Here is a 15,164-nt window from a genome sequence, read left to right as displayed (position 1 = left end):
TTTAAGTAACTGAGAATAGACCAAACCAAAAAAGCAAATCAATATGAGGAAGCTGCCCTGAATGTTTACTGTTCTCAGTGTATGATATCCTAATAAAAATGAGTTGTTGCTACTGTCCAACACAGGTTAACTGTTCTGCTCTGAGAAACTGAGAAACAGAGAGAGAAAGACTCAACAGTTCAGGCAATATGTTCAGCAGTTACATTAACCATCAGTTCAGCCCTCTGTTTCTGCTACTCGATGAAGGGAAATGAGGAAAACCTCAAGGGACGCACACAAACATGGTGGAGGGTATGAATGCAAATACAGACACAAAGATACTCATACAAATCCTCACATACATACCACTCTGTCACTCTTAAAATGTTTAAATATGTTCTGTTTAGCAGAACTCAATAATAACAATATGGGACCATGGTTTCTGTGTGTTAATGGATGTACTATCTCTGTAAAATCTCTAACTCTGTCGTTAAGAGATCTCTACTCTGCACTGCTCTTTCAAAAGCAACCCTGCAGAGAAAGAGTAAGAGACTGAAACAGACACAAATAATGTAGGTAAAGAATTTTTTTATTGGAAGAAACTGCCTGTCAGCAATAGCTGTAACATGTAAGACATGTGAAGATGGAGAGAGAGAGATAGAGAGAGGAAGCAAAGAACGACAGATTGCCGTTGCAAGAGATGGTTATGGGAAATAAAGCTATAGGGAGGGGTGAGGAAAGAGAACGACAGTGAGAAGGGAGAGGAGGAGAGCTGAAGGAGAGAACAACATGGGCTGTCCCTCAGGAGTCATGGAGGCTGGGGAATAGAAGGATGGAGCGTCATAACAACGCAGGCGAAGATAGCAAGCAGCTTTGTTTAGTGGATAGCGAACAGAGTGCAGGTGTAACATGCAAATACACACTCAGTGCTGTGTGTGCATGTTTGACACAAGCAGCGCCTCAAAGGACACTGCAGAACATGTGTTTACGCAGCAAATCTGAATAAAGATAAAAGTAACAGGAGGAATTTTTCTAAAGTAAAGTGTCCATCATTTAAATAATGAGAGGCAGATAAAAACCAACTACTGAATATTAATAGTAAGTCCTGGAAAACATCTACCCCCCCAACATGGATGTGGTATTTTGGAAATGGAGATAAAAAAAAAAGAGCAACAGAGAGACTGGAACAAGCTGATGGTAAAAACAGAGACAGAGGGACAGAGAAAAAATTTTAATGGCTCTCCTTACATTCTTTGTCTTTTTGTGGCACTTTACTGTCTCACAGCTGTCATTTTATCCATTGCTCCCCTTTAAGACTCTGCATGTAATGTTAGTGATTATCAGTTAAAGCTTATTTTACAGCTGTACTCCATTTCAATTACTCTGAATACAAGAGCTGAGAAGCTGAAATGCAGCATAAAGACACAAGGGGAGCTGGAGATGAGAAGAGGAGAGGAGAGGGGGAGAGGATTGAAAGAGGGATGCTAACAAGGGCGAGGAGAAACAGAAATATGTGGTGAGGTGAAAGGAGACAGAAAGAGAGGGAGGGAAAATCGAGAAGGGATGGCAGTGGGGTTATTACAGAAGGAAGGGGGGATATAGAAGGAGACAGGTTGGGGAGAGTACATGATGCTGCCAAAAAACAGTCTGTACAATATATAACACAGGATGACAAGGAGACAACAGAAGAATCTAATGAAGTGTTGCCTCAGTAGCTGCTTCCCCTTCTCCAATGATGTTTCTGCAGTACACAAGGCTGCAGTTTCAGGACTCTCAGGACGGCAGATAGGACCACATATATTAATACCACGTATCACCAGATATATTGGTAAATGTTATGGTTATGGTTAGGGATAGCATTAGTGTTGCATATGTTTAGAACAAATTGGGTTTCTGGTGTGGTGGCAGTGTCACGAAAAACCATAGTCCTGGAAATGCAGTCCTGAAAGTCCTGGAACTGTAGCCTCCAGGTCTGCAGATACATGCTACCCCCTGCTCCTCATCTGATCTAGCTAATATATTACCTGTCTTCTTGGCTTACATTTTTCCTGTAGCACTAATCTTTGATGCATTATATTACTAGGCACGCAGTGTTATTTGCTACATCCATTATCTTGGTCATGCAGTCTAAGTAAGCATGGCAAACAAAATCCTGAAATGTGGGTGCACATCAGCTTTTTGGTGTTTCATAATTATCATTATTCCTGTAGTTTGACCTTATTCAAAGTCAGAACTTGTTAACTGAGACCAAAGAGTTTCCTCGGCACCTTCACTATCAGTCCTGGGCTTTGTAACAAGTTGCTCAAAGGGAAACAGATGTTTCAAAGGATGAGATATCTCCAATGTGGACTGACATTTTGATCCAGCAACCTCTCCATCACCAGTTCTCTGTCAATATGATTGGGAACCTCCACTGCAGTACGACACATACAGTACCCCTTATCAAATTGTCATATCATCATGAGTCAGTATCTGAAAAAATTTGCTATGATGACACCTTGAAGCGCTATCAGAAAGCAGTGTGATTTGCTGCTGTTCATTTGGTCCAATTTGCATCAGAAGTAGCCGGGACAGGTAGAGATTGAAAAGAGTGACAGGCAGTCAGAGTTAACTGAGCACAGACTAACTTATAATTTACAATGAGCTCTAGATAAAGTTCAAAATAGTACAAACTTAATTGAGGGAGGGGAGGTGTGGGCAAGCAGTGGTTCATCAAGCATTTTGATGTGCTCAGCAGCAACACAGAAACATCAGTGGCACCCACACATACACACACACACACACACACACACACACACACACGAGCACCACTTAAGTCCACTCAGAGCTAACTTCCTCCCACTGCTACACAGTGACCTGCAGACATGCTGACATACTTACTCATTCACATGTGAACAACGCTCAGTTGAAAAACAAAACGCACAGACACACACACATGCACACACACGTAGTGGCTCACACATACACATAAACTGAGAACTATGATGAACACTTTATGAGTTCCCCTTCCACCATTAACAAAAGAGGAACTCTGGAGGAGATATTTGTTTTCAGCTAATGGGCCATTCTCTCTCTCTCTCTGTCTCTCTCTCTGTCTCTCTCTCTCTCTCTCTCTCTCTCTCTCTCTCTCTCTCTCTCTCTCTCTCTCTCTCTCACACACACAGGCAATCTCATTGGCCTTGTTTGACTTGTGTGGTTCGGTAGTTACAGTAGGGACATTATGTCATCCCTGCTCGTCTCTTGGCTCTCACTCTTCACTCGACAATAAAATCACAACGGAGGGCATACTGTGGTCACATAAAGTCTGTGGTGAAGGGTGTGCCACATGGCTGGTGACACATTATGTACAGTGGGATATTTCTGGAAAGATTAAGATTTTAAAAATTTGCTCAGACTACAGTTTTACCAATTACTGTAGGCTAAATATGAAGTTGGCTATAATTTCTACAGATTGTGCCTCCTTTCCTCAGCTAACATCAATTTTATTTTTAACATTTTGTTTTAAAATGAGAAATGTAGCCTACTGAATTAATCACAATGTATCTGATAGGCCTTTTCGGACATTTTAACTTACCATTAAATGACATTAATGAGGCTGTGTTCTTTTCAAGTGTCCAAGTAATAAATCAGTGTGACAGTGACCTTGCAATCACAACACCAGGACTCTGACACTGATGCAGCTAAAAGGAATTCAGGCATTATTGATTTTATAATTTACACCAGCGCTTTTCCTATACTGTAAAATGTTAAAATGCCTTGAACAAAAAAAAAAAAAAAAAGCCTATTACCACAAAAATAAAATAGACTCTCACAGTACATAACTGGTGGGTTTTGTAAGCTGATGTTGGCTTGTAAAATACACTTCAAAATGCAGTGTGAATTTTAAAAGAAGAGTTAAAACAGTTTGGGAAATATGAGTATTTGCTTTCTTTTTACCGAGAATTATAAGAAGACTGATTCCACTTTCATTCAGGTATGCTAAATATGAAGCTACAGCCAGTATCCTGTTAGCTTAGCTTAGCACAAACACTGGAAACATGGGGAAACAGCTAGCCTGGTTCTGTCTCCGTTATATCTTATTTATGTGACAAAGCTTATTTCTCCAAATGTTGAATAATAATATAATCATAATCCATCCCAGACAGCATAATTTTACAAGTAAAGTTGTGGTGCTGCTACTACTGCAGAGATGGGTGGGTGAATGAATTAATCAACTTCCTTTTTAGAGCGAGCATCTGACCTAATGCTTTTGCTAAAGAATACAGATGACATTATCATGAGTATGCAGAAACTACAAAGCACTTTGTCCCACTCTGTATTTCACCCACAGAAAGAAGTGACGTTATAATGTCGCAGTGAGAGTCTGCTTTCCTTAATGGACGAATGGATAAAGTCTCAGCATCATGTCACAATGTTTCACTGTAAGAAGAAAATATTCTCGTTATCATGACATACAGTACAGCTCCTTGTTGTGAGAAGAAAACTTTGCATTTATAATGAGATGTAAGCATTTCTTTTTTTCTCACTGTGGCAGCCCTGAATGTGTTTGCATACAATTGTGACTTAATGGAATCACAGTGTTAACATTTTCTCTGTGTAGCCTCCATTTATCTTGTTTCCATTCTTATGTGCTTTCTTCATCTGTTTCTCTAAAACTTCTTTAACACCTCCAAAACTTTTTTTTTTAACTTTTTCTTACAGATCTGTATCTTTGTCCTTGCTCTATTTTGCTTTCTTTGTCACGCTCACAATTTATTGCTTTGTACCATTAACTCTTTATTTCATCTCTGTCTCCGTGTTCGCTGCCTCTTTGTCTTTACCGTCTCTGCTTAACCCATATCTATGTCTTATAATCAAACTCTTCCCCATTTATTCTCCCCTTCCCTCCCTCAATAGTGAGCTCAGTGGAGGTTGCATTATTGATAGGCATCTCTATCTGTGGCATCTGCTCCTTCTCCCACCCCCCTCACCCTCCCTCACTCCCCCCTCGCTCTGTGTGTGCTTGGTCTGATGCAGCTTGGCAGGTACTTAGGCCAACATCAATCTTTCATACAAACACCATACACACACACATAGACGTACACACGTACACACATACACACAGACAGACACACACACACAGACAGACAGACACACACACACACACACACACACACACATACATATAGACACACACATGTACACACAAAATTGTGCATATACGCATATAGCAGCTTTCCCAAAATGTTTGTGCATGGGGCGCACAGGAGCAGAGGGTGGTGATGGGAGGGAGGAGTATAAAAATAACTTTTCCTCCCCCCTGCCTCCCTTCTCGCCTCTGTGATTCTCCATCCAGAGGAGACTTTGACTAACGCTAGGCTGCCATGAAACCCTGATCCATTTTCAATGTGACACCGCTTCAGAAATAAAAGGACAGTACAAAACCTGCGTCACAGATGATAGAGTGAGCAGAACAAATGGTGCCGATAACCCTGCAGAAGAATAACAAAACCTCTTGAAACGTCTCGCGCTCATCTCAACACAGCCAGGATTCATTTCCACCTCTGCAGGTGCATTAAAGGACTGTGAATTCGAGCAGTGGAAATAAGACCAACCGTACCAAATCACGAAGTGAAAACACTGACCTACATTCCAGCATATTTAATGTTTCTCTGTTTCACTGCACTTTGTCTATTTACTGTCAGCCCCAATCTCTGCAGATAGATAGGGAGACAGACAGACAGAAAGAGACAGGCAGAGATAATGAAAGCACAAATAGGTGGCATGATGATGGACCTGTCAGAATGGCAACAGGAGCAAAGAGAGAGTTTCTCTGGTGTTTTTCTAAAGGTGCTGACACCTGTTTGTTGCAGTGAGCTGACAGACCTCACCAAAACACCAGGAAAGACATGTATGCAGGCCGACAGAGAGAGAGAGAGAGTGCGAGAGAGAGAACTCTTATTCTCACTCCTCACAATCACAAAGATGCAAGCGCACTCACAGATGGAGAGAGCAAATCTTTTGTTTGAATGAAGCAGACAGTGCATACGCTATAAAAGGGCATAATCACAATGTAGCCTATTGGAGTGAAACATCTCAGCTGTCACTTTCTTTGTGTGTGTGTGTGTGTGTGTGTGTGTGTGTGTGTGTGTGTGTGTGTGTGTGTGTGTGTGTGTGTGTGTGTGTGTGTGTGTGTGTGTGTGAGAGCATGTGAATTATGTAGCAATCTCAGGTAAACCCAGTGGTCTGGCAAGAAATGGTTGCGGTCAGCCTGAGCTAGTAATGAAATCACAGAGTCATTTTCTCTGTCACATTTAGCAATTCACTGCCAGATGTGCTGGCCACATCAAACAGATATCATGATGTTTTAAAATGTATTTGTTTACATTAATTCATGTATTTGCACTTGGGCAACTAGACAAACTTAAATGCCTCAGTTGTGCTAAAGCTGGTTCATTTCACTAAACTAAGGGTTAGAGCAGCGGGACAAATCCATAGATTTAGAAATGTCAGTGTATTGATTCAGGGTTATTTTCTACATCACATTTAGAAATACATAGACTTGCTTAAGAACTACACACTGTAGACCAAAGGTACAGATCTATAAAACTTCTGTTTTCCAGTCCACCATCACAAACTGTTCTAATCTGTCTGCTAAATCTCTTTTTTACAAAGTTGTAAGGATCTGAAATCTGTTTCATACGACTGAAGAAATGTGTATTTGTTTAGACTAAATTGTGTGAGCAAACATGTACAACAATACAATCTGAGACAAACCTTATAAGCCATTATTAATATCAAATACTGACTAAATAGACATGGTCCTCTTTTTGCCATCGCTATAAGCACAAGTTGTTTATAACAATTTAAAAGGAACAGATGCAGAAGCTTGACTATTTTGAAGGGCTGCATCTTTATACGCAGACAGCTGCCAACAGCACAACACACTGCAGCCTGGAAGAGTTGCAGTCAGCAAACCACGTCTTTTTTCAGTAACAAAACAACTCTAAACCTTGAGAATAAGGCAAATAACCATCCATCCATCTACTTGCTAGCTCCTGCTCGTTGCACTTTTACGAGGCAACATGTAGGAAGATAACAGTCAATAACCACAGGTGTACACTGGGACAAGAACTGACTGGTTAATCACAAGCCTCACCTTAAGGCCTAACTCTCTTTTTCCCACCATGGTCCAATAAAGCACCAGTATTACTGCAGATTGATGCACCGTCGAGGTTGAAAGCAGATGAAGTTGATGATGTTCACCAACTAGCTAGTTTTCTTTCCTGCATAACTTTTTTCCCAAGGTGGCTCAGAAATATTAATTGCTAATAATTATATATTATTCAACAAAAAACCTTTTTGGAAATTCTGGACCACCACTCAAATCAGATAATGTTCCCACACAATGCCACAGTACGTCGACCACAACAATCCTACAACTCCTCAAGAATAGTTCATCCTTGGTGCCATGTCATCATGGATCGCTTCATTGCTCAGCAGCCGTTCAAGGTTTTTATAATGTCCCAGTTTGAGGTCAAGACATTTGCACCCTCGCTGAGCCTGCCCTGGGTGTTGAGGATTACTGCCAATCTGTATTTCTTTGTCGCTCTCTCTGTGAAAAGCGTTCAGTAATGTAACCATATGTGACCCCAACCAGGCCCTTGTGGCATCTCCTTGTGGCTTTGCTGTGCTGCAATTAGGACTTGGGTTTCATTACATTGAGGAAAGTAAGAGGGGTAAGAGTGGAGGTGATAGATGGATGTGTTTGATGTAAAGAGGAATGGAAGGCACCACGAGAAGCGGATAAGGAAAACTTTATACGATGGGTGGGTGTGATTTGAGGAGACAGGGAGAAGAGAGCTGAGAGGGCTGAGAGGACGCGGGGAGCAGGGAAGACAAGAGGCTTGTAGAAGACAGGTGCAGGCAGAGAGCAGATGGCTGGTGTAAAGATTCGGGCCTGGAGTGAAGGCAATGAACACAAGAGCCTTTATTTATGGCTCCATTCCCTCAAGCCAGCAACCTAGCATAAGATTTTAGAATGCTGATTTAACATTAGCACCTTGCCGAGGGCATCATAATCATACCATGCACTGAAGGAAAACGAGAGAGCTGGGGTCAGTCACAGAGACACACAGGGACAAAGAGCTGCAACAGAGAAAGAGAGCAGAGATCTTTGTGTCATTTCCTGCCTTTGTCTTGAGATAGAGCATTACTCCTTACATGGCCCTGTTCTCTTTCAATCACACTCTGCTTTTGCGTCTGTGTGCAGCCCAGACAGAATCTGTTCATGGTCAAAGTCTGTCATTATTTATTCCCCACCTCCTCTCCTCTTCTTTATTCTGTGTGTTCACTCCTGTCATCACCTTGTTTGTGCCCTGACTCCTTGCTTCAGTCTGTCAGTGAATGTTACCTCCTTGCTTTTCCCATTTCGCCTCTCTTTTCCTACATGGCTGCAAGTCTTCTCCTTGACATTCACCTTCTTTTACGGCTCAGCTAAAATTTCATGAAATCTCATCCCATCTTTTATCATCCACTGCTTGTTATTCTTCCTGTTTTACTAGTCACCCCATCTCCATCTATCTCCTTGTACTTCCTCTGTGGTCATCTGTGTGTCTGGCATTTATTCAATCACTCCCTCTGTTACTATGTTCAGTTTCCTCTCTCTGGCTTTGCGTCCTAACATTGATATCCAATGTACAAACTCTTCCACTGTAGCCTGTCGTGGCAGCATTTCTGTTCCAATCACTCACTCAAACATGCAATCTGTTACAAGCTGCTCATGGAACATTGGGCAAACACTGAAGCCCACAGAAAGTCTCACACTCCCATACCTTGACAAAACAGGCATTTTTAAATACTTTCAGCACTATCTCACACCAACCGTCCGCTGCATTGTTGTGCTGGAAGCAAATAAGAGTGCAATCAGAAAGAGTGCCGGATATTTGATGTGTGCACATAGTGAAATGAAATGAGTCTCATCGTTTCACCAAAGGGCAGGCAGGCTTTAAACAGCTCTGATATGGAGATGGCTGTAGATTACCTTTATTTTACTGTGGTATAATGCAGAGGTCAGTGATATTATACTGTTCCTGCACAGCTGAGTGGGAAATGAACTCATCAAGCATTATCATACAATATATTTGTACAACACTGCCTTGTTATTTGGGCTGTAACAGCATGGCTACAATGTGATATCCAAATGCCTATCGTGTGATATCATAGAAACTATCACAATGCACTGTATTGTATTGTATAATATATTGTTGCAACAAGTATTATGCATATGTCTCTCTAATACTCTTTTTCGTCTGCTATACTGCTGTTCTGTCATGGCTGCTGCTCATAGCAATCTGCCTCCATGTCTTTGCTCTCTCTAAAGGTGGATCATAAACCCACCTCAGTTCAACAAGTGTGTATGTGTATATTTCAAATGTGGGCAGAATCTTTCTGCCAGCTGTCTATATATCAAAAAAAAAAAAAAAACTCATAATAACCAGTACTAGACACTCAAGGTCTGCATGAACTGGATTTAATCTGCCAGACCTGCCTCCTCATCTTGGCTTGATTCCCTCAGGGGTACTTATTTCCTTCATCTGCCGGTACAAGACTTCAACTTAATCCTTCTGTTTGTACTATAATCAGAAAATAATTGAGTAATCTTCAGTGTTTTAACAAAGTAATGTTCAAACAGTTATGACAAACCTTTGCCCTTCATATGTGGACAATGAGCAGGTCACAATGCTGTTTTTTTTTTTTTTTTTGCCCAGAAGGAGCTTATGGCTAAAGCACATGAATTACCTCATCCTGTATCTATTTTTCAGTGGAAATGATATTTGCATAATTACAATCACCACCTTTACTGTCCCTGCTCCATGTTTTCCCTGATTTGGTTAGCGTATATGGATATTTCCGCAGTAGGTCAGTTATAAACGTAGGTTAGTGGCCTTGGTTTCATGTCGGCACTATTCCAATTTTATGTGTCCAAATTTAAGCCAATACATGTGTTCAGGCAGGCCAGCTAAGGCTGGGACAATCTTGGCAAGATAATATTGGTGTCCTGATTTAATAGAGTTGGCACTTTAGAAGCTGTAGAAAGATTTACATTTTGCATTTAAATCACAGTTAACTTTCTTCATTATTCCTTCCGTCTTCAACTTGCATCACTGGTCTGCAGCTATTAAAAAAAGATCCCTGTGCTGTCAGAATGTGTTGAACTGACCAGAGTCATGGAAGTGCCACAGTTATCCTTGTGCTTCTGGACACCTGTCACCAGCATCAAACATTTGCATGCATGCGTTTTCCATGTGTGTGTGACTGACAGAAGCTCAAGGTTGAAGCATGTTATGTGTGTGCTGTCCTACTTTACACTGTACATATAAACTACAGCCTCAGTTTACAATTTCATAAACTAGACATCAGATGAGTTCTGGAATCTGAAGCTAATATATGATATTTTTATTACTTTAGTAGCTAATATATAAATTAATGTTTAGTATAAAATGTTTGACTATGCAAAAAAGGGAAAAAAAACACTGGGTTGTTCAACACATGCAAAACCATGATGCATACTTACATGTGTACACCCACACACAAACACACATGCAAGCAAGAGAGTAAGAGATACAGAGGTAGTTTGTAGTTACAGTTATAGATGAGGTTGAGCAGAAGTTCATCAACAATGAAAACGGAACAAGAAAAGACAGAAGTGAAGCTTTTGTTTTCTGCTGTATTTTACTACCTGTCTCCTCACAGTTTTCTCTGATCTGCCATCAAACGGAGCTGGTTGCTGGGAAATATAGAAAAAAATTATTATTTTCTCCCTCACTCCCTCTTTTTCTCTGACTATTTTGTTTCTGCTTCTTTTGACTTTTGAGTTAAACAGTTTTAAAGCTGTATTCCAGTAAAAGTAGACGGCACTTATATAATCTAGTTTCGTCAAGAAGCCAGGGGATTCATTGAAATAGATGATGGGTTGGCATAGGTCTAAATTTTGCATAGATCTAAGGACGTGTTTCATTAAGTTTCTACTGTGGTGGATATATGGTTTCAGCATCAAATCTTTTTTGATTCTGAACACTTTGGTCAATAAATTTTGGTTATTTCTCATACAATATCAGAAAGGGAACTATAGTACAAGGCAGTCTGTTTGGCTTAGTTTATGAAAATATTGAAGATATGTTATAAAGGTCCTTGGTTCAAAAGCACACCCAGAAGAGCAATAAAATTTGCATCATAAAATATTTATAGATACAAGGGTTCCTAAAAAATGAATGACTGTGAGGTCGAGAGGACTAATTTATTGAGCCTATCTGTGAAAACAAACACAACCAAAAGTCTCACTTTAGAGAACTTACTGTGAAAGTTTACCTTAAGCATGCCCATGTCAATAATTATTAATGACACAGATTGCAGCAAATTACAATTGAATTTTGTTGTACATTCGAGGTAGTAATTAAATACAGTATCAGTACCTACTGAGGGAAGAAGTCAACAATTCTGCATTACGACGGATAACAGTTTTTTTTATAATTACGAAGTACAGCACCTTAACAGGGTGACAAAATGGAAAGTGTATAATGGGGTATGATCTGTAGTGTAAATTAGTTACAATGATGCTCTACAGTACATACAGCTGGAAAACCAAAGTATAATTAATAGAAAGTATAGACTGTTATTATGAAAAAAAACCTGCCTGATAAACTGACTAGACACCTCAACTGGGACACATGTCCAACTATTACTTTGGATATGATGAATATCTTTTCACCTTCTCTTCTCTTTTTCAAAGAGACACTAATATTCATATTCACCTAATATTCAGCATCCAGATGTAGTAAACGGCCACACCCATTGTTATGCCACATGCATCTTCACGCATGCAGCAAACAAACAGAACTGACAAAGACCGTCCTGCGAACCAATGAAGATGTCCTCATTGCATCAGCATAAATGTCAAAATCCAGCTGAGGCAGCTTGGAACCTGGTCACTAGTATTTAAGATCCTGAGATTATTGGCACTGTACCCTCACCTGTTTAACACTGTTCTTTTCCACTGTAGTTTCAACAGTTTTTTAGTCCTATTCTGTATGTGTGTATGTGTGTGTGTTTGATGTTATTTAAATGTTTACTGTTAGTTATTGTTGAGCCTTGTGACAGACAATAAAGTTATCTTGAAGCTTCAAGCTAAAGTGTTGAGCCAGTTTTGGATTTTGTCCAGTAGGATGGTACTGGATGAAATGTCAGGAGACCATCAAAGTCACTGCATTCACCTTCTGGGGCTCATGACTGTCTGCTTTGTGACAGAGTTCATGGCAATTCATCCAGTAGTTGTCAAGATATTTTCAAACAGGACTAAAGTGTTGAACTGACAAACTGGCAACTGACTACTGACTGGACATGCAGCTAGTGTAGCTAAAGATGGATCTTTCTTGGGAGTCTACATTAAACCTTAATAATGAATTCTAAACCAAAGAACCCATGAAAAGTCATCTGTTCTTTTTATTTCAGTGATGGGCAGGAAGCGAATGAAAATGAATATTCAACACTGGCAAAGCTACAAGGGTTTGAAAAGGTTTTGCTGTCTCCTCTGCCTCTACAGCATACATGGTTCATTTCCAGCTCCTCTCTCTATGAAATAGAGTATGTTACCTCTGACAGTGACTTGAATACCAAAGGTCTTACTTCGTTCTTTGTGCCTCTTCACTGTGAGGTGTGATCAGTTTTGCCATTTATTTCCCAACAGTTATAATTATGGTCAAAGGTTAAATATTAAATGTCACCACCACACTCCCTTACTGTAACTTACAGGGATTGTGGTAAACCAATTGATGGCTGCCTTTGGGACACTTAGGGACCATTTTGGTGTATAGAAAAGGCTTCCTCTGTTATCATTTTACAACCACAAGAAGGTAATAGTGTTCATGTGCCATCAAGTGTACATAAATGTGTGTGGAAGTGTGATGTCTTGAGACCGCTGCATGATGCAAGCACTCAAAAATCTGTTTAGTTGCTAACCTGCAGAGCATCTCTTATGTAATGGAAAAGCGCCTCAGTACATTTATAAAAAAAGAAAAAGAAAAAAGAAAAATGATTGAATTCACACGCATACATGCTCTTGCATAGTCACTCTATTTCTTACACACACACAACAATGTAATTCTTATCTTCTTATAATCGAGTCCCTCACCATGAGCTGAAGTGCTCTAATTTTACCAGTAGGTGAAAATAATTCTGCATTCTTTTGATTATGACAAACACCTCCTCTGGAAGCCTAATACATTACCTTAATGATTCCATCACTGTATTTACTGTGGTGGTTGGCAACTGCTCACACACATGCTTAGTATCCGCATTGTCTCACCCACTCACAAATGGTTTAGGTGCAGGTGGGAAGGTAGACAGCCTACAGTTTTGAGTAGATCACGCAATAATGCTGCTTACACACAGGCATAAAGCACCACTGACTCTGACAAACACACACACACACACACACACACACTCCACTCATAGATATATATACACACACTGCAATACAATCACACACAAAAACAGTCATTTGCATTTGGAATTTTTCCAGGAATAAACTCCTGATACAACTTCCCATGCATATTAATATTACAGGGAGGATGAATATTTTAAGCCCCAGTGCAGCAAATAACACAAATCATTGGCAGTTGTGATTTAAAAATGACTGACAATATGAAAATAGTCTGAATTCAAATCTCATGTCATGGTCTACAAGTGTCTCCCCCCACCCTACATTTAACAATTAACTGCGCTATTCCAATTTATTAACCAGACTCCTACATGAAGTGGTACATTGATGGCATCTACAACACCACCTATATAGGGACCCATACGCCCATACAATCGCTTATAATAAAGACACAGGCCTACATCTATGAGGGGAAATGTGTTTGATAGCTCCTCTCTGTCTCACCTGCTCGTTCGTTGCCAGCTCTTTCTCCAGCTGTCGGTGTTTGTTGTGCCACACCAAATAGTGGATAGGATAACGACTCTTCTCCGGAGTTTTCTTAGCAGAAATCATCCTCGGATCATAGTTTGTCTTGTCCTCTTTCTTCACTGTGGATTTTAAGGATACTTTTGTTAATAATTTGCGCTATACAATCAAGTCTATCATCCTTTATCGGCGGTGATGACCAAAGGCGTATAGGGGCAGCCTTACGCGTCAGGAACAGTAAATGATTCCCTGCTCGCTCTGCTTAGAATGAACGGCAAAGCCCCTTGAAAATCATTTATAGAAAGAACCCCCTCGTTTGATTGTCTCGGTAGATTAGGCTACACCTTTATTTCTTAACCAACCGCTCCTCCACCTCTTGCCTCCCCCTCTCTTTCTCCCCTGCCTACTCTAACACATCTATCCTCCTCCTCTCCTCCCATCCGGTGGTGACTGAGAAAAGATGCGTTGACAAGCTGCAATGAAATGTGCGCACACTCAGCCAATCCGCTGTCATGCTGCCTCATGAAAAGCACCACAGAAATCATATACGAATGTTTAAAAGGAAACTACATGCCATATCCCCCCGCAGGAAGTAGTGATATACTGTAGAGGTAAAAAAAAAAAAAAAAAAAAAGACCATAAAAACACTACATAATTAAATGCATCAATAAATTAAAGGTTAAAACATTTATTGCTTTTGTTCTATGTCCTTCAATTTTATTAATGATACAATGTTATTGCTATTTATAATTTATTTTATTTTATGTAAATCATTTTTTTTCTTTGAATGTCCAGGTTTAGGTGAGTGGGTGTTTGTCTGTTTACTGTAGGTAATAATGATAATGATAATGATAATAAAAAAAGTCAAAGGGGAAAAAGGGACCATGTGATACTCTAATCTGTGGCTAGTTTGCCGGTTTAATGACAAGGCATAATGTCAGAGATGTAGAATATCTGCAGTAAATATTAACATTAAATAATTACAATTGTGATTCAAGATAATAAGTGTAGGAATGGGTCCATAGGTTGTCTTAATTATGCTTAGAAATGTCTACCAACATTTTGGTCAGTGAATATTACACATATTAGTGAATTAACTTTCTGTACTTACTATTCTGTTTTGATGTGTCTGTGAAATTCATCTCACCTTTCAATGAATGACAAGATTATTTTTTGCCCCCTCACCCCTCCCTGCCCCTCTATAGGTAGGCTGCAGGGATGTTGGGCGTGTGTGCGGAAACTG

General features: G+C 40.0%; 1 protein-coding gene across 2 annotated transcripts in view; it reads right to left on the bottom strand.

Annotated features, from left to right (window-relative positions):
- Positions 1-14,365, bottom strand: part of ankrd13b (ankyrin repeat domain 13B) — a 41,944-nt gene extending 27,579 nt beyond the window's left edge. The window contains exons 1-3 of one of the 2 annotated variants that reach the window (XM_056375036.1): positions 14,147-14,365; positions 13,901-14,043; positions 10,700-10,747 (exon numbers count right to left, since the gene is read on the bottom strand). In XM_056375036.1, the coding sequence (XP_056231011.1) occupies positions 10,700-10,747; positions 13,901-14,008 (156 nt within the window). In that variant the 5' untranslated portion in view covers positions 14,009-14,043; positions 14,147-14,365. Of the gene's footprint in view, positions 1-10,699; positions 10,748-13,900 lie in introns of both variants that reach the window. The other variant, XM_056375037.1, reaches the window with a different exon arrangement.
- Positions 14,366-15,164: the final 799 nt, after the last annotated feature.

This window comes from Seriola aureovittata, chromosome 4 (genome assembly GCF_021018895.1).
Source record: "Seriola aureovittata isolate HTS-2021-v1 ecotype China chromosome 4, ASM2101889v1, whole genome shotgun sequence".
NCBI classification, from domain to species: Eukaryota; Metazoa; Chordata; class Actinopteri; order Carangiformes; family Carangidae; genus Seriola; species Seriola aureovittata.
This window is presented reverse-complemented; position numbering and strand designations above follow the sequence as displayed.